The 23,287-nt window shown below is 53.2% G+C and overlaps 1 protein-coding gene and 1 long non-coding RNA gene across 7 annotated transcripts; one reads left to right on the forward strand and one right to left on the reverse strand.

The window, feature by feature from the left end:
* Positions 1-762: 762 nt before the first annotated feature.
* ETV4 (ETS variant transcription factor 4) lies at positions 763-15,598 on the reverse strand. Of its 6 annotated transcripts, none has more exons than XM_058561107.1 (13): positions 15,427-15,598; positions 14,782-14,892; positions 14,497-14,590; positions 14,227-14,274; positions 7,327-7,380; positions 5,981-6,104; positions 5,337-5,498; positions 4,843-5,111; positions 2,981-3,055; positions 2,757-2,825; positions 2,405-2,577; positions 2,040-2,141; positions 763-1,664 (listed from the first exon to the last, which is right to left on the reverse strand). In XM_058561107.1, the coding sequence occupies exons 2-13, from the start codon at positions 14,839-14,841 to the stop codon at positions 1,440-1,442; spliced, it is 1,455 nt and encodes a 484-aa protein (XP_058417090.1). In that variant the 5' UTR covers positions 14,842-14,892; positions 15,427-15,598; the 3' UTR covers positions 763-1,439. The 6 variants fall into 6 exon arrangements, with proteins under 6 accessions (XP_058417090.1, XP_058417091.1, XP_058417088.1 ...); XM_058561108.1 differs by having other exon boundaries at positions 5,337-5,480; positions 5,981-6,107; XM_058561105.1 differs by having other exon boundaries at positions 5,981-6,107.
* A 1,829-nt stretch (positions 15,599-17,427) lies between these two features.
* On the forward strand, positions 17,428-22,536 carry LOC131417556 (uncharacterized). The gene is made up of 4 exons (XR_009222722.1): positions 17,428-17,506; positions 17,637-17,809; positions 20,500-20,640; positions 21,492-22,536. It is a non-coding gene; the product is annotated as an uncharacterized LOC131417556 (long non-coding RNA).
* The last annotated feature ends 751 nt before the right edge of the window (positions 22,537-23,287 follow it).

Raw genomic sequence — 23,287 nt, forward strand, 5'->3', positions numbered from 1 at the left:
ATTCTGTCCCTCCCACCTCCACAACCATCCCTGTCACATCCACTGTCATACTCTCTTCTCTAGGTGTCACTGCTTTTTCGGCCATACCTTTCCCACCCACCCCCAGGAAACTTGGCCCCAGGGTTCTGGTCTCCCCCAAATTTGGGCAAAGAGAACTTATACTGTTTCCCTATCCCCTCACCCCCGAAGATCTAGTCTCCTTCTGCCTCAGAAGACACTAGAAGGTGTCCTCTGACCCCTCTTCCTGGGTGCCTTTCGTCTTTTCCCATTCTCCAGATCCTCTCCATACAAACTCTTGTCCCCAACTTTAGCAACAACAGCAACCTGGAGCCACGGCAGGAGGTGGGACACAGAGTTGGGGTACATGTGTGTAACATGGTCATGGAAGCAACTGTGATTACAGAAACCACAGGGCAAACCCTGCCTGAGGAAGTCCCAGGAGGGCCTGCCTCAAAGCTCAGAGCCTTACCTGCCCCACTCGGGCAGGAGATGGCTGCAGGAGGCCGAGGGGCACCGGGCCACATTACAAAGTACCCTCCATTATTTCATGATCCTCACAAAATAATCCTGGGATGGGGAGAGAGTAGGCATCATTGAGCCCATTTTTCAGAGGAAAAAGTCGGAGGTGAACTGTCTTTTCCCAAACCCATGTGGGAAGTTAAGTGTCAGTCAGGCCCCAAACTCTGGTCATCAGCCCTAAGGCCAGAGCTCTTTCCAACCCCAAGTCCTTTTCCCATGGCGGCAAAGAGGACACGGGAGCACTAAAAGGAGAAGCAGGGGCCTTTATTAGGGTCTGGTAGACATGGTGGAGGTGGAGGTGGAGGTGAAATCCCAGGCCTGGGCCTAGGAAACCGCAGAGGAGAGGCAAGCAGCCCTTGGAGCAGGAGCCCAGCCCTCCCTGCCTCCACCCAGCACCCTCCACCCCCAACCCACGTTCCTTCCTCCAGCCTCCCCCTGCCTCTGGGAACACAGAGCACCAAGAACTGACAAGCAGGACCCTCCAGGGCCACAGCTTTGAGCGGAGTGCAGGATCCAGGCTTTTGTCTCCCCGTGGTGAGAGACCTAGGGAGCTCAATGCACCCCTCTCTGCCAGGATAACGTGGGGAAGCTCCTTCTCTGTCCCCCGGAACAGAGCAAACTTGTTCTCTGTGATGGGGGAGAGGGAGTAGAGCTTGGGCCTCTAAGTAGGACCTAAGAAGAGGCCGGAGATGCACCCCGCAGGAGTCTCCGGGACTCCATCTTTGCATTTCCGTGTCTCCACCTTTCCTTCCCATCCGCTCTGGTGAGCAGCTCAGAGTCTGGGCCAGGGCGACTGACGGGCCAGTGGGGACTGCCCCAAAGACATCTGTGGGTTTCAGAGTGCAAGTTTCCCCAACACCAAATTCATCTATATGTACACAGGGCAGTACCCACCGTGGCAGGGGAGCAGCTGCTGGGGGCTAGTAAGAGTAGCCACCCTTGGGGCCAAAGGGCTGGGCAGGGCCAGCCAGCTCTGGGAGGTAGGCGGGGCTCTCATCCAAGTGGGACAAAGGGACTGTGTCCTCCTCACTGACTGGCCGGTCAAACTCAGCCTTGAGAGCTGGACGCTGATTGTCCGGGAAGGCCAGAGAGAAGAGGGCCTCAGGCTCGCACACAAACTTGTACACGTAGCGCTCACCAGCCACCTGTGGGAAGAGGGGCTGGGTCAGCCTAGCTCTGCCTCCAGGTCAGCGTAGGGATGGGGAATGCAGCCCTTCCCCAGGTCCAGGCAGATGCATGGGGCACGTGTCTCTCTCATGCTGGTTCCTCTAAGAAGCCAACTCCCTTCACAGTTCTTGCTCCCCTCTGATCTCAATCTCTCCATACTTTGGGCTTTTCAGTTATTGTTTTGCACTTTCTGAAGAGGGAAATCTCGGGACTGTCCATAATTTCTTGTCCCCTCTGACTCTGGTTGATTATCTGCTCCTGCAAACTTGCTGAGAAATGCTCTGACCTCTGCCCCCATCATCTTCCCACAGCCACTGCCCCTCTAGCCTTGCCCTGGACCCTTAGCCCCTGACCTTCTGCATGATGCCTTTCTCATAATAGTATCGGAGTGAGCGGCTCAGTTTGTCGTAATTCATGGCCGGCCGGTTCTTCTGGATGCCCCAGAGCCTGGCGACCTGGGGACAGGAGATAGAATTTTGGGATGGTGATGCTAGCTCAGCAGAAGAACAATGGGGGGCAGGTCAGAAAGAACACTTGAGATTCTTGGCACAAAATGCTAAGCAGGTCCTGCAACTAAGCACCAGCCCACAGACCCAGGTTTGGCAAGAATTCAGGTTAGGTAATGATGCTGGTGAAGGCACGTGCCACCAGTTCCCAAGTTGTCATCTCCAGCCCCAGAGCTGTTGAGGGGAGAGGTAGGGACATCTGAGAGGCCTACCTCCTCAGGCTCAATTAGTTTGAACTCCATCCCCCGGCCGGTCCAGGCGATGAAGTGGGCATTTGTTGGGTCATCCAGCAGGGCCACCAGAAACTGCCACAGCTGCAAGGCGCCCCGGCGCTGGTAGGGCGGTCCCTCCCGGAATGCTCCAACCCCTTCCTGCTTGATGTCTCCTGGGCAACACGGGAAACAGGTGTAGGGTTTGTGCCTTCTGGTCCCCCAAGCAACCCCTTCCCCGCCCCCAAAGTGTCTCTCCAGGCCCTTTCTCATGAAATGTAGTGTGACTCCTGAGGGGACAGTCAGAGGGCCTGGATAAGACCCCAACCCTCTCATGAACAGTAACTTCTCTAACCTTCAAATTTCTCAGGGACTACGCAGACATCGTCTGGGAACGGTCGCAGAGGTTTCTCATAGCCATAGCCTTGAGGAGGAAGTTGGGAGTCACTCAGATCTGGGGGTTCACCGATATGAGACCCCAGAGAGTCCAGAGGGACTCCCGGCTGGGACACCCTCCCCCATGGCAGGACTCCCTCCTTCAACTTGGAGGGCTTGGCAGGAAGAAGAGGGCCGCCTTACCCATGGTCCCGTCACCTGGAGAGGGCCCAGAGAAACCCTCTGTGTGAAGGTACATTGATGCACACCCAGGGACGTCTGGGGGGGAAGAAAGAAGCAAGTGTGATGTCATAGGTGGCTGGGGTCGGGGTGGGGGCAGCAGTCCCACACATTCAAGAACGTCTTCCTGACAGCCTGCCTTCTGGTTCTTTTCCCAGCTGCCTGCCTACTGCCAAATCCCAGGGGAAGCTCGCCCTGAGGGAGCACGAGGCTTGAACCCCTCAGCTTGAGGGCATGGATGGCAGCAGCTGGGACTGGGCAAAGCTTTCCACAAGGCCCAAGATTCCAGGGAGCAGCTGTTTCCTGTGAGTTTAGGAGGGGGGTGGGTAGGGATGAACCTCCGGGGAAAGGGTTCGGTGTCCCTGCCTAAGACTCCCTTGGAATGGGTGCATGTCCGGTCAGCAGGTCAGGTTCCCAGCCCAGTGCATGTGAGGGAGGGAAGTGGGAGAGGGAGGAAAGGGGTTGGTGAAGGGACAGAGAGAGAGAATGCATGTATTTCTATCTGGGGAAGAGGCAGTGGGCACTGGGCCCTGTTTTTTCAGGTCTGTCAGCAGAGCACATTCCACACTCCCTTTCACTCCACTCCGTAGGATTGAAACCTCCCCGCTCCACCTGGAGGTGGTTGTGTGAAGCCACCCACTGAAGTTCCAGCCCCTTCCCGCCCTCCCGCCTCCCTTCCCACCTACGAATGAGATGGTGAAACCCGACACCTCCGGGAGGAGGCGGGAGGGTGGGCTCATTCATGCCTCCATTTTGTGAATGGAATTCCTGACTCCACTCGGAGGAAGCTGAAGGGGGAGGGGCAGGAGTTCAAGGGCATGTAACAGGATCTCCTCCGGTCTACATCCTTTGAAGGTCAGCGGCAAGAGCGTCTCCCTCCTCCTTCCTCCATCTCACTGCCAGGCATGGCTCAGGCTTAAGCCCCGGGTTTGAGGAGAGGCGCACCATTCTGGTTCTCTCTCGGGCAGCCTGGGGGTTTGAGACAGGTTCACCCCCCTGCCCCTAAAAGACTAGGCACCAGGAAAAGGGAAATTCGAAAGCTCTAGCCAAGCTCTGAGCCTGCTCTAATCTCTGAATTTATTTTTCTCATGCAAGTTTGCAGTTAAACTCAAATTTGGGGATGGTAACAATGTAACAGAAGCCAAGGTTTTCTGGGCACTTCCTAAATGAGAATGGCCCTCCCTCAGCGGTTGGGGCTGTGAACTATAGCTATTTATCAATATGCTGAGTGCATCTCACCCCTGTCAATAGCCAGGTGGAAGTAGAATTTAAAGAAGCCCCTACTCCTGGTACCCAGCTCTGGCTGGGATGGTGGGTCATCCATCAACCTGGAGGCCTGAACAGGATGTGGAAATATATTAACCCTGTGTTCCAATTGGGAACTATGAGCCTGGCTGGTTTCAAGCTCATATTTCTCTTCATTCAAATCCCGTTGTATTTTTAAGCTTCTGTGGGGACAGGGACCAATGACACATCCTTATGTTCCTGGCACAGTACTTTGGTCTTGGTAGGTAATTAAAACCCCAAACACTTGCTAAATAGAAATAGAAAGAAATGCCTTAACTTTCTTATTAAGTCACAAGCTACCTGAGGGCAAGGACCTACATCCAACTTATCCTTTTTTTCTGAATATAAGTTTGCTGATGGAAAAATGACAATTCTTTTGAATCTGTGAAAAAAAGTGAATAGGTGGTTCGAATATATGAACTGGTAAAGGGATGGGAAGGTAAAAAACTTGTGGGAAGACATTCTGGGTTTGATCACATGCCACCCCACCCAGCAATCCCACCCAAACTCCCCACCCCTCCTCCGGGAGCATCTCTTACCTGAGTCATAGGCGAAGTCCATCTGCTCCTGTTTGATCACCACCCCTGCCCCTGGGTACCTGTGCCCATTGACCCCACCCTGGCCCACTGCCGGCTGGCCCGCCCGTTCGTACAGGGGGTCAAGGTATTCCTGCTTGAAGCTCTGCTGGGGGTATGGTGGACAGGGCTCCGATAGCTGGTGTTGGTAGGGGGCTGCGAGGGGTTCCCGGCCCCCTCCCTGAGAGGATGTGAAGGAGTGGCAAATATCCAAGGGCTGCTGGAAGATGGAGCTGGATGTGGTTGGATGGAGAAGGAAGAGAACAGAATATTAAATTAAGGCTTCCTCGTGCCTGCCACTCCCAGAGCTTGCAGAGTGGGCTCTGGTGTGGAGGTATGTGAACATCCCTTCCTCCCTACCACCCCCAAGCCAGGTCTCTTAAGGGCAAGTGGAGAACACTCCGGATTGAGGGAAAACTGGTGAGCCCTGGGCCCACAGGTTCTATGGGTCACCTTACCTCTGCTCCCCAAGGTACCCATGGCCAGGGTGGGGCTGGGAGGTGCCAGAGGATCTCAGGAAACTCCGTTGTTCTGCCCGAGGAAAGGGCTGCAGGGGCGACTGTCCGGGGGCAGCGGGGTTGGGGGACTTGATGGCGATTTGTCTAGGGGGGTCATAGGCACTGGAGTTGAGGAGGAGACAGGGGTGAGGGGGCAGAGAAGCTGGGCGAGCATCTCTGAACCCTTCATCCCCAGGGAAGTGAGGTCACAAAGATTATGGGAGAAGGAAGAGTAGAGGGCCAGGAAAGGAATGCATGAGCCGGACTCAGCCCCAAGAGAACTTTTTCTCCTTTCATCAATCCTGAAACTGGATGTAATCTTGAGAACACCTCTCCCCAGCCCAGAGCAACTGGGCTGGGTTAGACAGTGGCTTCTCCAGTGGAAACAGACTCTGCCCCAGCCTTAACACACATCCCTTGAGCTCCCTGCTGTGTTTTTCGTCCTGACTACTCAGAGGAAATCCTGAGCTGTATTGTTCCCTTATAGGAGCTCGGTAATCCTTTCTGTGGTCTAACTTGCACCTCAACTGCCACCTCTGCTCATGGTGCCTCCCTCCTCCCGACACCCTCATTCCACCCTTCACGGGGGCTGGGCCGAGGCTCACCTGGAAAAAAGGCACTGCTCGCCATGGGGGTAGGGGAGTGGCGGCTTCCTGCTGCAGGACAGGGCCGGGTCTGTGCGGGGACTCTGGGGCTCCTTCTTGATCCTGGTGGTAGGGCTGTGGAAAGCTACTGCGGGAGTGGGGGGAGGCAGAGCAAGGCCAGAATGCGTCTCAGAAGAGGCAAGAAGAGCTTCCGACACCTTCTGCTCTTGGAGGACCAGCTGGGTGACCGGTGCAGCCTCATCCCCTCTCTGGGTCTCAGTTTTCAGAGAATCGTAGTCAGACACTTTTAAGAGCAGTTTGGCTATTTACATTATGTCTGGTTTTATACATCAGGCGAATGTCCAATTTTAACCAAAGAAACTGTCTAAAGTTCAACATTTAACGCAACCTCAAACCCAAAAACACCTTTGTAGGAGTGAGTACCTCCAACCTAGGGCCTGTGGTTTTCCTGAGTGCTCTGGAAAATTCCAAGGAAGAGAAGTATTTTCTTATTTGGGGCTATAAAGAATCTCTTTTTCTGGTTAAGGTTGGATATTAGCCCAATTGCATTTCAGCTGACTAACATTATACACATGCTCCTAATTATCTGTGAAGAACATTGGCCTTTCCTGTGGCCCCTGCTGGGTCCACAAAACTCCAGCTGCCAGGCTGAGCAGCAAAGAGCTGGTTCTAAGCTGGGCGAGTGTGAAATTTTGTCTCAGACTGCAGTTGAGTCAAATGCCTGCAATCAACTGTTCTGTTATTGGCTGTTTTCGATTATTTGTGTCCTGTTTCATTTCATTGGTGAAGATAGTTGAGAGCAAAGTATCTGACATTAAAGCTGAGTTTCTCAACAGTAGCACTACTGACATTTGGGCCAGATAATTTTTTGTTGTGGGGCTGTCCTGAGCATTGTAAGGTATTTAGCAGCATCCCTGGCCTCTACTCACTAGATGCTGGTAGCACCCCACCCTCAGTTGTGACAATCAAAAATGTCTACAGACATTGCCACATGTCTCCTGGGGAGGAAAATCACCCCAGTTGCATGAAACTAACTTAGAATGGGAGAATTGGATCCTGCTGAACTGGTCCAAGTCTCACATTTCAGAAATAAGGAAATGGAGGAACAGAGAGATGAAGTATCTGCTCCAAGGTCATACAGGACGGAGCAAGTCCCGATTTGAACCAAGATCTTCATCTCCCAGTTGCTGCTTTGGTCTTTGAGTCCAAACCAAGAATGGGGAGCCCTGCCCTTCACTCTTTTCTTTAGGAGAGAACAAGTTGTGTTCTTGTGATTCTCCATCCCCATGACTCATTTCCTGCCCTCCCCAAGTCTCCATTCCCTCTACCCAGTGCCCTCTACTCACAGTTTTCTGAATGGAAATCAGGAACAAACTGCTCATCACTGTCCGGTACCTGAGCTGCAGAGAGAGAGAGAGGTCAGAGGTGAGACTGGGCTGGGAACCCTGGGATGGCAGCCCCTGGGGGACACCATTATTGCAGCCTTGCAGATTAGCACCAGCCCAAGGGGAAAACAGCCTTCCAAGGACTGAAGGCAACTCCACCCCAGGTCCTAGTGCCCTCCATCTTTGGGCTCCATTAAGACCCTGGAGGGAAGGCTGTAAGTTCCCAGAACCTGTCTGAGCAGATTCCAGAATCTTTTCCAAGATGCTTTGTCTTTATTCCCTCCATTTTCCTGAAGTGAAGACAGTCTTGCCCCCTCAGAGTTTACAAAACTCCCTCCAAGCGCACAGCAGTCACATCCAAGATGGGCAGGCGTTATAAGGAGTGAGATCCTGTGGACTTAGAATCATAGGAGACGATTCTGAATCTGGCCTGGGCCCAGGCATCTGCATTGTATACAACCTCCCAGGTGAAATCTAGAAATCTGGAGCCTGGGAAAGGAGGTGGAATGGAGTTAAGAGGGTGGTTCAAGAGAGGTTAGAAGAGGATGGCAATGGGAGAGGGGAGGAGGCTGGGGACACTGGCAGGGAAGGGTGCCTCATTCCTTTGATGTGCCACTAGGAGAAAGGAGGGCTTCCCAAGCTTGGAGTCTGAGGAGCACTCCCAGAGTGCCAGCGTGGGTGGAGTTGGGTTTGGGGATTAGGCAGCAAAACTAAAATAGAACAGCGGCTCATCCACGGCCTTCAACCTGGATATCCGGGCTTTGATTCCTAGTTCTTATCCTCATTTCAGCAACTCCTTCAGGTGGGTGTACAACTGAGTACCTCCCCTGACCCCAGAGTCTTTGCCCACTTTGCCCCTCTCTCAAGAATAAAGAGATCACAGCAGGAAGGGGAAGGTAGACACCAAGAACATCCTGATAGTCCAGGAAGAGAGTGGCTCAAAGGTGAGGCAACCGAACCCCAGGAGATGGGTCTCTTGTTCCCTGGAGACTGCTCTCAGAATGGACAGTGGGGAAACTGAGGGACAAAATGACCAGAGTTGAGAACGGCTGGTAAGGGGGAAGGATACAAAGAGACAGCTGGAGAACACCTCAGCTCCTCCTAGCCTGTACAAGTACACACCCCCATCTTTGCTGCTTCCCTCCCATGCCAAGGCTCCATGGTTTCTTCCTTGGATTTCAGCCACAGCCTCAGAACTCCCCTGTCACCTCCTACACTCGGGGGTTCTCCACACAGCTGGAAGAAATTGAATCACTTCTCTCCCTTGCTTACAGCATGAACCCCAAACTCTCCCTCAGCCTCCAAGGCCCTGCATGGTCTGGAAACACTTAACTCTCTGACTTGCCTCTCCTTGCCCCTTACTCTCCAGAGCTCTGGTCTCCTTTCGAGTCCTCAAATCTGATCACCTTGATCACTCTTCCCCAGATCCTTGCCTGCCTGTTTTTTTCTGGCCATTGAAGTCTTAGCTCCCTTTGTCACTTCCTCAGAGGCCTTCTCTGACCACCCAAACCAAAGCAGTCCCTGCTGGCTCTCTATTGCATCCTGTTTTATTTTTTCCCTAGCACATGTGGCCACCTGAACTTATCTTTTTTTTTTTTTTTTTTTAAGATTTTATTTATTTATTTTTTCCCCCCAAAGCCCCAGTAGATAGCTGTACGTCATAGTTGCACATCCTTCTAGTTGCTGTATGTGGGATGCGGCCTCAGCGTGGCCGGAGAAGCAGTGTGTTGATGCGCGCCGGGATCCGAACCCCGGGCCGCCAGCAGCGGAGTGCCCGCACTTAACCTCTAAGCCACGGGGCCGGCCCCACCTGAACTTATCTTATTAATTTCTGTTTACATGTTTTTGTCCAGCTCCTTTACCAGAAAGTCGAGCTCCCTGAGGGCAGAGGTTTTATCTGTTTTGTTCATCTGATTTCCCAGCACCCAGAACAGGGTCTGGCTCAGAATAGACACTCAATGCATTATTTGTTGACTAGGTGAATAAACATAAAAAGACCCCTGTCCTCAGGCTGGTGGGAGCCAGCACTGTGGGTCTGGGGGCAAGAACTGAAGAGATCCTCACTGAGCAGCCCTTCCCTCATGCGGAGGGCCCCTCTCCTCTCACCAGGTACCATCAGAGGCAGGGCCTCTGGGGAAAGCACATCTCACAAGGGACACTTTTGGCTGTGATTAATTGCTTTCAACTTACTTTAAATATCAGAGGTGCCAAGGGCTTTTAAAGAAACATTTACAGATAGGTGACTTCTTGACAGAGGATTGGGTTGAGGGGTTTAAGAATCAGAAGCCCCAGCAGCTAAAGAACAACTTATGAAAAGTCAGCATAAAACAATTCTAGAGTGATCAAATAAATCAGTAGGACCTGAAATCCCTCTGCAAAAAACACACACACATAGGCAGTGCACATCTTTTCAGGAGCACAAGGGACAAAGGCAGCCATTCCCAAGAACCCCCGGGGCCTTGTGAAAAGTACCCAGTCCCCACCCCCGAGAGTCCCATTCCATAGGCCCTGGGTGGAGCCCAGGTGTCTGTATTTTTGACCAGCGCCCCTGGTGGCCCTTAGGAATAGGCAGGCTGGGAAACACTGGACGAAGAGAAGGAAGCAAAACCTGCTCAGCTGCCCAGGGGCCAAGGCCCAAGCTCATGCTGCTGTGCCCTCTGGTCCAACCATGGGTGACACCCCCAAAGGTGGCAGGATGGGGGTGGTGGGAGCAGGGTGAGCAACATTTCTCTCCCTGCTGCCTAGGCAAGGAGGGTCCTGAGGGGTAGGGGGGTGCAGAACGTTGGGGAGGCTCACTCACTCTGGGCCCCCTCTGGGGCTTCATTAACTGCCAGTTTCCATTGAGGTAATGGGCTGGGGGCATCTCCTGCTGGCGTCACGGGCCAGTTCACATGACACTGGAGAGCCCTACGGGTCCTCTTGCCTCTCCTCCCACTTCAGGCCTGAAGGTTTGACCAGAACCCTCCCTCCCCAGGAGTTCCAGATGAGGCCACCCCCAGCACACAGATCACACCCCAAAAGAGGTGGTGCCACCCTCTTCCCAGGGCCAAAAGAAATCAGCAAAGGCAAAAATGGGTGGTGGAGTGAACCTGAGTCCCTGCTTGGTCCCTCGCCAGAACACTGGCTTCTCCCAAAAGGGCAGGACAGGGCCTCAGTCGCTCAGAGACTGTCAACAAGAATAGAAATAGGAACAGTAACAGTGAGCCTTGCGTTCCTGGAGAGCAGGAGAATTTCTAATTACCATGTTTGGTCTTGAGTGTACGCCACTCTTTATTTATTTGTTGACTTGGCTGAGTGTTGGCTGCCAAGCCAGTGTGCCAGGGTCTGCCCCCAACTCCATCCTGGCACTAAGGTGGAGTTTATCTGCCTGGGGACACGGCAGATGATTAAGGAGGGGAAGGGAAAAGTGCCAAGCCAGCATAATGCCCAGAGAAAGAGAATTTTAAGGAATGTCCCTCAGACAGGGGGGTCAGTAGAAGAGGATGGGCTCCAGGAGAACTGGGAGGTTAAAACAGCCAAGCAGCTAAGCCCACCCCCAGGTTAGCCACCCACCTACACCATATATGCCCCATCACCTTCTCCCTTTCCTAGGATCCAATCCCAGTGTGAAGGGGCCTCTTAAGGACTCCCAGTGGAGAGAGGGGAGGTATTCTCCCGAGCTTCTGCTCCATTGTGTCACCACTGGCCTCGGCTCTCACCCTAACCCCGCCCCCACCCTGGCAGCCTCTGTACTGGAAGGAACCAGTTCTCTATCTATGGAGGGGACATTTGTCCCCAAGAGCCTTCTGGAAGGGGAAGAGACAGAAAGATGTAGAAGGAGGCATTGTAGCTAAGACTAGGGGCGGGAATTAACCCCACCTCTCCCCACAGACGTGCTGAGACACCAGCGTGCATACACATGAATTCATACACATCCTAGTTCCTTTTACTTCACGGCAGCACCCGAGTGAAACACATCCTCCATGCACACCCTTCACACACTGGGTCCCTTTTTGGACTTACGAATACGATGGGGGAAAATCAAAGGGCAAGGGGGCTGGAGACCTTGGTGGAGGATTTGGGAGCAAACAGGATTTGGGATTCTTAGGAAAAGAGGAGCACAGACCCACCCCTGTGAGAATCTCATAAAAGGTATGGATCATTCTCTGCCTAGAAAAATCCATCTTTGTGTATGGTGCACCCGCAACAATTTTACAGACAATATCAGAGGACTCAGGGACCCCTGCAAACTATCCACAGACTCCAGGTTATGGACCCCAGCCTCACACAAAGGACATACATGGCGCACAGTCAATGTTCCTTCCTACCAAATAGACCAAAGTCATCGTCTCTGAGGGTTCCTGAGGGCTCCTGGCAAGCAGGGAAAGGAACCCTTACTCAGAAGCAGCACATCTTTTACCATAGGCACAGCGTGGGTTCAGCCTGCTTGAGCCTGGGTTTCCCTTCAGCAGCCTGATCCTTCCTTCAGCAACTCAACAGATCCCAGGCACCCCAAAATCAGACATGCCCTCTCGGCATCACTTCACCCCCCCACTCTGTCTAGAAAAACCCCAACCCCAAAGATGTCTGAGTTGCCTCTACAGAGCCCCACTCACACTCACCCCCAATGATGCCCAGGCACCGGACTCTGAACCCACAACCACAACCACAACCACATCCGCCCGAATACAACCTGGGCATCCCCCAAATTCTTCACAGCCCCACCCACACTGCAAGGACCCGCTGCTTCTCTCTAAATTGGGGTTTTAGGAAGAAATCAAGCTCAGGGAGGGAGGTTGGGCTCCGGCCCCCATTCCGACTGACGCGCCCCACCACTGGCAAGTTTCCAAAGGAGCTAGTCCCTCCCTGCCACCCCAAAGTTCCCCCTAGGCTGCAGGGGTCACTGACCTGGTGGGAAGAGGCAGGCGAGGAGGCTGGGGTGGTGCTGGGATGGTGCAGGGGGACAGGGCCCCGGCAGCTGCATCTGTCTCCGCAGAGAGAGTGAGAAGGAGCGAGCGGCCTCAGCATCCCCCCCTCAGGCCTGGCCATCCATCGCCAGCTGGGAACCTGAGCTGCTCCCTCAGAAGGAAGGAGAGGGAACCAAGGAGATCCCAGGCCCCCACCCCTCCGCCTTGCGATCCCCACCCCCACCTCCCCACCCACTAGATTTAAATGTACAGGGACTTCCAGGGCAGCAGCGTGAAACACGCACACTCGCTGTCACACCGACACATGCAGATAGACACACATACAATCTCTAGACCCCCACTGCCAAGGGGTGGGGCTTCCAAGGTTGAGAGATGAGAACGTTTTCTTCCCCTTCCCATTCCAAACCCAGGCACAAATGGACCAGCTGCTGCCAAAATGCCAGCCTTTGAGCCTACCCCTAGATCACAGTCCTAGGAGCTGCCCGTGGTGGGGAGCACAGGGACCCTCAGCTGACAGACAAGGAGCCTGGCAAGCCAGAAAGAAATCAGGCGTTGGGAAAGGAAGTCTTTGAGAAACCCTGGAAACTGACACCTCTGCGTTCTTCAGCTCCAGCCCAGCTCCGGAACCTCAGGAGGAGGATGGGCAGACTGGGCATAGCTCTGCCCGTAACTCGGAGCTGGGCACGCAGGGCTTAGAGTCGGGGAAGATGTACACAATATCCCCAGATCCCCAAGATCTCTCCAGGACCCACACAGCCAGTCAGCCATGAATTCCACAAGATGTCTTAAGTGCTCGCTCTATGCTAAATAGTCGTCCTGTTAACATACATATTTTTGGGATACCACAGTAGTCAAGACAGATCTAGTCTCACTCCAAAGATCTAGTCAGGGGTCTTTCCCTTCTACCCCAAGCTTTTATAGAGGGTTCCAGAAGAGCTGGGTTTGAGCTTAAAAAATCACCTAAGATACCCAAGTGGAGAGATGGGGAGATCCTAAGGAAGAGAAAAAGTCCTTAAAAAGGTGTTCCTAGTATTGTGGATTTTTGGTTTTCAGAGTGTTAAAATAAATAGTCTGTAAGATGGGGATGTTAACCCTTCCCTCTCAGAGACCGTCTAAACACCATTGGCCTCCCACCTGCAGCCCCACCAGCGACACCCTCAGGCCCCCCCAAAACACACCAATGAATCCAACCAGCAGACCCCCAGAACACACTTCCCCACCCAGCCAAGGCCCAGCTACCGACCCCACCGCGGCCAGCTTGAAGCTAACCCCCCAGCAAACAGGAGGAGGAATGTGCCTGGGGCATAGGAATTCAGGAAGGAAGGAGGTGGGGGGATCAGTTGCCATCAGAATTACAATCAAGGCTATTTGGGGGGGAAGCCCTGCGCCCTCTTTGCCAAAGTGTTGCAAAAAAGAATTATTTAAACTTTTGTTGTTCTTTTGGCTCAGACAGTGAATTGGTTGGCGCTGGGAGTTGGGAAGAAGAGAAACCAAGGGAGTAAAAAAATCAATGTTTTGGCAACTCCTGAAGATAGGTAACAAATTAATTGCTCCTTCTTCTCATCCTCCTGTCCCTCACACCACTGCCCCCCGACCCCAACACCCCAACACACACCTCTGTGGCCGCTGCCAAACAAACTTTGCAAATGAAAATTTCAACCAGGAAAATGGGCCTGGGGCCAAGTTCCATTCAAATAAGCAAATACCCCACACAATGGTCTGATTCATCCCCAGGCCTAGTTACACAAGCCTGGCTCAGGGCAGAGAAAATAAATATCAATATAAGTGTCCACACTGGGAGCTGGGGAGAACGGAGAACAGAGAGGCAGAGGACTTGGGGAGGGGGCCTTGGAGAGCTCCTGGAGGCCAGGGAGAGAGGAAGTGGGCTAGGTTGGAATACTGGGGCAGAGAGCATGCACACCCCAATAATAGATATAGTCTCAAAACTACTCACCTTCAGTGAGCCACGTCTCCTGGAAGTGACTTAGATCCTGGAAGAGATCTGAGGGGTGAATAATGGAATTGGAGAAGGTGAGGTGGGGGTGATAGTGAGAGAGAGGGAGCCCTAGCGACCCTGGTGACCCCTGCCTTGGGGGGTAGGGACGGAGAATGATCGGAATCCCTTGGAGGACAAGTCATTTTGGGAAAAGGGCGAGGGCTCCAGGATCAGCCCTTGGGGTGTGCGTGGTGGAGAGGGTCGCAGTTTGTCTCTCTGGCTCTTTACCTTCGGAGTCGGGGGGCGGTAGGGAGCCCGGGTCCATGAGCTTCCCCTGCGGGACCGTCAGCGCTTCGCGCAAGCTCCCATTTCCGGACGATTTCTGCGAGGAAGGGGAAGAATGCCCCCGAGTCACCCTGAAACCGCCTGGTCTCGGGGGCGGGGCTGGGGTCCCGGGGTGACTCAAGGGCCGGGCCGCCTTGGACCCCGCCGGGGCGGTGGGGAAGGGGCTGTGGCGTGGGGAGGGGCGGGGTGCAGGGCAGGGGCGGGCGTGGAGGCCGGCGCGCCGCTCACGCTGCAGAAGGTGTAGGGCACTTGCTGGTCCAAGTATCCGCCTTTCATCCTTCTCTCCATCCGGCCGCTCCCTTCGGCCGCACGGCCCGGGCCCCGCGCGGGGGCAGAGACCTGGGGGGAGGGGGCGGCTATGTTCGCACACCGTCTTGGGAAGGCAGCGGGTGGGGGTGGGTGAGGGCGGCAGGGAGGGGGCAGTCCCGAGGCTCTGGGTCCGACGGCAAAACTTCTCCGACTCACTCGGCGATGGGGAGATTTCCGCCTGCGGTGCTGAGCGCCGCCACCACTCCCCTGCCGCCAAAGGGGGTCCCACCTGCTCCTGGGAGCCGGACTCGCCGTTTCGGCTGCTTTCTGCAGCCCTGCTATGCCCAGGCTCGGTTACATAAGACGTGTGTGTGTGTGTGTGTGTGTGTGTGTGTGTGTGTGTGTGTGTGTGTGCGCGCGCGCGCGCGCGCGCGCGCGCGGAGGAGCAGGCGAGGCGCGCACCATTCGCACGCCCACAACTCCCGCGCCCCTTCCAACCCTGAATCCCAGCGCCTCCCACCCCGACTCTGGAATCTGCGGAGGCGGCGGTGAAAGTGTGGTGTATGTTGGAGGCAAGGGGGGACTCACAGACACTCTCCCTCCCTCCCCCTCCCGCAGCCTCACCTGAGGCCGGGGCGTCTGTGCTGGAGTCGCGGGGGGTCCCGAGCATACTCCGGGGCCGCACCGAGGGCCGCAGGGCTAGGCGGGAGCGAGACGGCCCCGGCCCCGGGTCCCCCGCGCACCGGCTTGTTTTCCGGGCGCCGCCGCCGACAGTTGTGAGCCCGGGGGAGCCGCTGATTGGTGCATTTCCTTCGCCTCGGCCTCGGCTCTCTCTGGCCCCCCCACCCCTTTCCCTTTGTTTCATTGACTTTTGTGAATGAAACCCCAGGGCCAGGCATGCCCGCCAATCCGGAAACTCGCCCGGCCGAGCCGGGAGGCGGAGTTTCCCAGACGTCGGGGCCAATCAGAACGCAGGGGTTGGCTCCCGGCTTCATTCACGGTTTGGGCTCCCATTCATAAAAAAATAAACTCCTCGCGGCCGGAGTTCATTCATCAGAGCTGAGAGAAAAGGAGGGAAGCCGAGGACCTGACGGCTTCTCCGCGGGGCTTAGCGGTGGCCCCGGGTCCGAGGCTCGGCGATCTCCTCCAGCTGACGTCTGCACACGTCTCCGCTTCTGCGTGTACGTGAAAGTGTGAACGTGTCTATGTGTGCGCCCTGGGGCGAGCGGACTTGTGTGCCCAGAGGAACAATCATAACTAGCATTTATGAAGCGCTCCGCTTCCACCTGCTCATTTCCTTCCCATAACCTGGCGAAGTGGCTCTATTGTTTCCATTTTACAGAGATTGAAAATGAAACTCAGAGAGGGGCTGTGACTTGGCTGAGGTCACTCAGTCAGCACGGTAAGGTTTACAGCCCCCAATCCCCCACAATCTCCTGTACAGCCCTTTGTGGCCACAATTAAATGAATTAAAGCTGTGTGACAACTGATACACAGTAGGCACTCAATAAATGTAAGTTGGCACAGAATCCAGGCTTTTCCTCAAGGGTCTGTGCTCTGCAGAGCTGTTCTGTGACCTACTTTCTCCTGATTGCAGCAGAAACCAGAGGCCCCAGCATGGACCTCTGAAAGTACAGCCCGTCTCAGCCATCTTTCCTCTTATCCTGAGCGCAAACATGGTATGAGAGAGCAAAAGCCTCAGGGATCCGATGATTTGGGGGCAGCACTGGTTCCATTTCTAGCCAAAAAGCTGATCATAGTCTCTGTCACCTCATTCATTCACCACTTCATTCAATAAACATTTGTTGTGCCAGGCACAGTGCTGGGTGCCAGGCAGGCAGCTGTGACCAAGACAGGAACTTGACGGGAGCTGGGCTGCTTAGGCTGCAGCCATGGGGACGCACAGGACACAAAATCCCCCAGGCCTTTTCTCTGAGACAGTTCTCTGGGTCTACAGTCTGTTCACTCCTTTGAGGAGAGCCTGACTTTGCTTCCTGTCTGTTTGTGATAAACACAAGAGACTAGCCAAAGCCCAGGCCAGTAGGGGCTGCTTTCAATTCATCTAATCTAACACCCCACTTTACAGATGAGGCAGTGGAGGTTCCGAGAAGGAAATGATACCTGTAAGCTCTTTCAGCTGGTCAGGGTCAGAACTGGGACTAGAACAGCTGTTTAGGGCTCATTCCATGAGATCATCTTGGGCAAATGAAAATAAACTTCCCTTTCCTCTCTGCTGAAATATTCTTTCAGGCTCATGACTATTGCCCCTCCTCCAGGAAGCCTTCCAGATTGCCTGAATCAGTTCCTTAAGGACCCCACAACATTCTTGCCTCTGTCTCTGGTGCATATGTCTTTCATTCTGCCTCATGGTATAATCATCCCTGTGTATTGAGAGCTCTCCAGGGCCCAGAGGAGGTCTCTTTTGCTTCTGTAAGTCTTCCCCTAGCCTGCTTCCTGCTTATGAGGGCCCCATGAAATACTTGTTCAGTGAATAGGCACAATAAAGACCAAACTAATTGAGCTTAGCAGGAACCCTGCCCAAGGAGGGAGAGGCAAGCCCAAGCAAATCCCAGCTTTGGGCTGGTTGCAACCAGTTTAAGGAGGAGCTTGTGTCTCAGGGCCAAGAGAAGTGAGGGAGGAGGACAGAGAGTTCTTCCGGGAAGGCAGCACTGATGTAGTCTCCATGACAATGAAGAAGATTCCGGTGAGTCCAGGACTGGGCACTCCAGTTGGGGGCTCTCTCGGGGTGCCCTGCTGGTTCTGAGTTCTTATGTTTCTCTGGAAGGGCCCCTGGCTCCCTGCAGAGTAAGTGCTCCTCCCCATTCCCCATCCAGGGTCGTGGCTGAGGGGCCCTCCTCCTCCTGCTCCGGCTCGGCTCAGCACACAGGCTGAGTGAGAGAAGATACTGCTGCTGCCGCCACTGCTGTCACCTGGCCTCTGATCAACCCCCAGGCTCAGAGCAGTAACATCTCCAGGGAGAACATTCGAGCCTCTTCCAGGGCTCCAGGTAGTTGGGGAGAGGAAGGAAGAGGGGCTGGAGGTTTCTGTGGAAATCACATCACAATAACCGTCATTTACTGAGCGCATCCACTAGCCATGCACTTCTGCGAGTGCTCGGCCTGCATTAACTCACACAACCTTCACAGCAGTCCCGTGAGGCGGCATCCCCACTTTACAAATGAGGAAACTGAGGCCTCAAAAACACACGTCTACTCCAAGGGTCCACTGAACAGACTGAGGGCACCCCAAACAGACTCATAGGCACAAACAGTACACTTTGAGGGCACATACAACATGCCGGATAGAGGAGAGTACACATGGACACACCGGATTAAGGATGCGCACAGTCCCCTGCTGGACACACAGCTTCATGGAGGACACGCACGACATACTCCCTGCACCCCCCAACACACCTTTGGTGGGGGTTGCACAGGTAAACACTTCCTTTCCTGTAGTATATTGGGGCTGGACTCTGACCTGGTTTCCAGGAGTCTAAGTTATAAAATGTAAATGTGGGTTTTAGATATGCAAATGTTCATTCAAAGGCGGCCTGGGGCTTGCTCAGGGAGCTGGAAGTTTGGAGCACTGGGAAGGGAAAGGAAGCTATTCTTTCGAGGCATCTGGAGCAGACCAAGAGACCCAGGAGCCATCATAAAAGCAGGCTCTTCACGGCGGCCTTCAGAGAGTGTAGTGGCAGGGGGCTGCGTGATCTGTCCAGCCGGACTGTGAGGGGAGGACAGAAACATCTTCAAAGGCCTGGCTTCCTCCGCTTCTGGAGGAGCTGAGAGTCCCAGAGGCTTGAGGGGTGGGACTCAGAGGGCAGCCCAGGGAGACAGCTCAGAAGACCAGATAGATGAAACAACAGGGTTAAGTGGTGTCTTATGTCCCTTTAGTGTCTCCCAGACTGGAGCTGTTACCAGGGAGCAGGGACAGGCAGTGGGGGTCGGGGAGCATGGGTCTTCCCCATGGGCTGGTGGGTCAAGACCACTAAAAACAGTGCCACTCTTGGATTTCCTTTTGTCTTGTCTCACAGGCCCACTTTCACATTGCTTCCTCTAAACTGCAGGGGTTCTGAACCGGGCATCTATGGATGTGCAAACCCCTGAAACCAACTGCCTGACCTGGTGTGTGTGTGTATGTGTGTGTGTGCATTTTGCTGAGGAGAGGGTCCTTAGCTTTTGTCAGGGTCATCACAGAGCAGGTCTGTGACACCCCCACCCCCCAACCCCGGAGTTAAGAACCACTGTCCTAATGTCTTTTATCACAGATGTCTTTACAAGATCATAGAACTTGTCAATAGATCTTACCTTAAAAATGGTTGGAAAGGCACCACTTTTGGAGAATGTGGTTGGAGGAGGGTGAAGCAACTGCTTCTCTTGTTCCTCTCCCCCTTCCACTTAGCCTGAGACCTCTCCCGAGACCCCACAGAAAAGGGGACCCTCCCTCCAGCCAGCTGGCTGGGAGCATGTCGGGCTACAGAGGGAAGGCACGGCTAAAGCTGATGTCTTGCTCAACTCCAGAGGTAGAGGAGAGCTGTCTCACTAGAAAAGTCCGAAAAAGGAGGCCTTGGGTGGGGACCAGACCTGTCTTTCCCTTGAGTGTTGTGGGGCTGGGATGTCCTCAAGAACCTTGGGAGAACAAGGAGGAGAGGATCACCCCAGCTTCACTCCCCAGGGGTCTGCTACTGCAGGTAGGGCCCGCAGTCAGGAATCTGAGGTGGGAGGTTCTGATTCCCCAGAGACCCTCATCTGGGTGTGACAGCTGTGAAATTCTCAGGAGTAGATGGGTGAATGCAGTGACCTCTGTGGGACCAAGCCAATCCCTGCGAGGGGCTGATTTTAGGATTTCTGCCGGGGAGTCACCTTTGGGGAGCTGTAATAGGAACTTATCAGAAACCCAGTGAGGAGCATTTAAATATTTTTAAACAAAGCTGAATAAATGTGCCCTCCTTTCATCTGGAACATTGTCCAGGAGGAAAGCTTGAGCCTAAAGCTGGGAAAAGAGTCTGGGAGGCCAAAGAGAGACCAAGGGGGGCCCAAAGAAAGTAATTTTTATTTTCAGAAGGTGCTGGTGACTTCAGCTTGTCATATTTGCTGCCTGCAGCCGCTCAGGTCTCCCCCCAAATGCAAAGCCTTCCTTGTCCTGTTCCGTCTCTTCCCCTGTTCATTTAGATTTCAACCCTCTGCTTGGAGACGAAGCGCCCCAGCTCAGGAACAGGCTGTCTCTGAAAGCTGCAGGATATAAGATTTTGCTTTTCCTTTTGAATTTTTTCCCTTTCTCTCAAAGAGAGACAAACGGACAAATGTCAGCAGGCTGAAGGATTCGCGTGGAATAGATGCCAGTTGGGCAGAGTCCAGGATGCTCCCCTTTTTAATTAAGTGCAGACTTGAATTATGAGGGGCCACAGCTCCCACTGGGCGGGGCTCTGCCAAGGGAAGGCAGTTGCTCTCTTTAAAGATCAAACGCCGTATTCCCCTTCGTCTCTCCTCAGTTCTGCGAGAGTGCCTGTATTTGCTCTTGTCATCAAGAATAATGGGCAGCTGAGTGGAGGCCCCAGCTCGCTAAGGCAGCGGCAGGGAACCCCACAGCTGGCAGAAGCCTGGGGACTTGACTCATCCTGGACTCTTTCTGGGGGGGAAGTGGTGGCAGGGATGGGGATTCCAGGTTTTATTTCTGAGTGTTTTTTTCCCCCAACAGAAACTCTTTCGCCCTTCTGTCGCCACCCACCTGACTCCCTCCACCCCCACTGTCCCGGGACTCAGGGAGCTGCTGCCATAGATTTATTTCTCCTGTTGATTCTCATCTATCCTGCTGGCGACTCCAGCCCGGATTTATCTGGTAATTTACAGCCATAGTTGTTAATTTACGAGCCTGGGCTGTGGAGCCCAGAGCCCAGGAAATGACGCTCCTCCTGGGAGAAGGCGCTGCTTTCTTCTTGCTCTGTGGGGACCCAGCGCCTGGGCCGGGAAGAGCACGGCAGAAAGGAAGGACGGATGTGAGGGGGACGCATGCTGAGAGGACATAATACCTAAGCAGATGGGGACCAGACGTCTGGATCCCAAATTGAGTTTCCAAAATATGGTGTCGGACATATGCTTTACACTTTATTGTTTTCCTAAGCCTGTTCAGATATGTTATCTTATTACATTTTCCCAGCATTCCTCCAAGTAGGTATTGTTAGTTCCATTTTATAGTTGAGCACTCTAAAGTTCAGAGAGCAACTTGCCTTATGTCACCCGGGGGTGAGAGCGTGGCCAGGGGACCATACTCCCACCTCCTGATTCCCTGTCCACACTCCACCCAGCTGCCTCTGGGAGCCGAGCAGAGACAAAAGCAGGTCGTTCTTACCAGCCTGATCCCCAGTCCTCTGATAGCCTGACCCCACCTGACCCTCCCCTCCCTGACATTTCCTTTTTATGTTCTTTTTTCCCCCTACAAGTCCCACTTTCCTGTTAAGAAATACCTGTTAGGGTCTTGTTAATTGTGTGTCTTCTTAGGGGGTGGTTCGGCATTTTCTTAAATTGCGCATCAGACATGAATGTCTCCGACAAAGGGAAAGCTGATGGGAGGGAAGCATTTTGCTCCCTAGAAATTGAGAATGTAAAGTATATTTAATTAAAATGATAAATCTGATTTTCAGTTTTGTTTTTACTACTGCTAGAACTAATCTGTTTTATGCACGTTTGCAGAAAGGCTGCAGCCATCAAATCAGAGAATATTAGAGCCATGAGGCACCTGGAGATTTTTCTGGGCCAAACCCTTCATTTTATAGACAAAGAAACTGAGTCTCATTGGGGAAGGGACCCCTGAAGCTCCAGTAATGTGTGAGGGGCTGGTTCTTCACGGCTGCACCTTCTGTCCCTACTTCAACTTCCTGGCGTATCTCAAGGGCAAGAATCGCTCAGCTCTGCTCCTCTCCCTTTAACTGTCTCCCTTCGCCCCAGTTCCCAGTGCACACTCATGCTGGGAGGGGCCTGGCCTCTGGAGCCCCTTCCCCCACCTCCCCAGTCGGTACCATCACTTCTCTACCCAGTTCCCTCCCTCTCGCTTTCCTGGCTTCCCAGGCTGGATCCTTATTCTGCATGAATCTCATTTGGTGAGATTTTAAATTGCATTTGGTTCTCTGTATTTTTGTCTCTGCCTCACTACAAGGTAGTAACCAGACTTTTGTTTTTCTTATCCCAGCTATATCTGCAGAGTTGAAAACAGAAGCTATTTTATGTCTCTTTTGCTTAAAACGATGTTATAAATGTTGTAAAACTTATATTTATTTATTTGAGTAGGTAAGACATTCATATGGTACAAAATTTAAAAGTCATATAACGCTCTTTGGTGAAATTTTTTGTGTGTGTGTGTGAGGAAGATCAGCCCTGAGCTAACATCTATGCCAATCCTCCTCTTTTTGCTGAAGAAGACTGGCCCTGAGCTAACATCTGTGCCCGCCTTTCTCTACTTTATATGGGACGCCACCACAGCATGGCCTGAGAAGCGGCGCGTCAGTGCGTGCCCAGGATCTGAACCCCGGCCGCCAGCAGCGGAGCCCGCGCACTTAACCACTACGCCACAGGGCTGGCCCCTCTGGTGAAATTTTAGAATCTCTCCCCTGGGAAACTATTTTCTCTTCCTAGAGGCAGCCAAGATGTTCAGTTTCTTGCGCATTCTTGGTGACACAGACCATGCATATAACAATTGCAGACCTCACACACATACATTAATCCCCTCTCCTTTGTTCATAAAAAGGGTGTAGAACTGTGAGCACCATGGCATGAACGGATCAAGAGCCAAAGAAATTCTGTCCCGATGGAGCCTGGCATAACCAGAGAGCAAGGAGTTCAAGAAGCAATTCATGCAGTTGGACTAGAACTTCTGGAGGTTGTTCTATGTACTGTTAAGATAGTCGTGCTCACTCCTCTGCCTCCCATACAATTTAAAATAACAATATAAACAAATAGAATAAATTAGAGGAAGTCCAGACAAGATTTGTTTTTCTCCTGACTACCAATAACAAAGTATTTCCGTGGAAAAAAAAATTTGGTGCCTCTGCTTTGCTGGACCCCTAAACACAATCTTAGTCTGATTACCTGGCACAGGATTTGAGACGGACAAAGTCTGGTTGTGCTTCTGACTGGTTTCATGATCCGGGTGAGTCAACGTCTCTGAGCCTCAGTTTCCTCATCTGTACAATGGGGATAATACTTTCTACCTTGGCTCGTGATTTCAATTACTTTGCAGGAGCTAGGGGACTAGAGATAATGTGTCGTAAATGCTGAGTTAACAGGAACCAGCCCCCTTTTCAATTTCTCTCTGTATGCGGGTGCACCCACACAAATGTGCAAGGTCTCTGTGGTTGCCCCTTTCCCCTTGCACACCCTCACTTCACTGCCTCCTCCACTTTAGGCCTCTCCTGCTCCCAGCGTATGGGCTGATGTTTGGATGGGACATAGGGCATGTGGGCAGTGCTGGGCTAGCTATGGAGTCAAAGGCA

The sequence above is a fragment of the Diceros bicornis genome, chromosome 18 (assembly GCF_020826845.1).
Source record: "Diceros bicornis minor isolate mBicDic1 chromosome 18, mDicBic1.mat.cur, whole genome shotgun sequence".
Taxonomy (NCBI): Eukaryota; Metazoa; Chordata; class Mammalia; order Perissodactyla; family Rhinocerotidae; genus Diceros; species Diceros bicornis.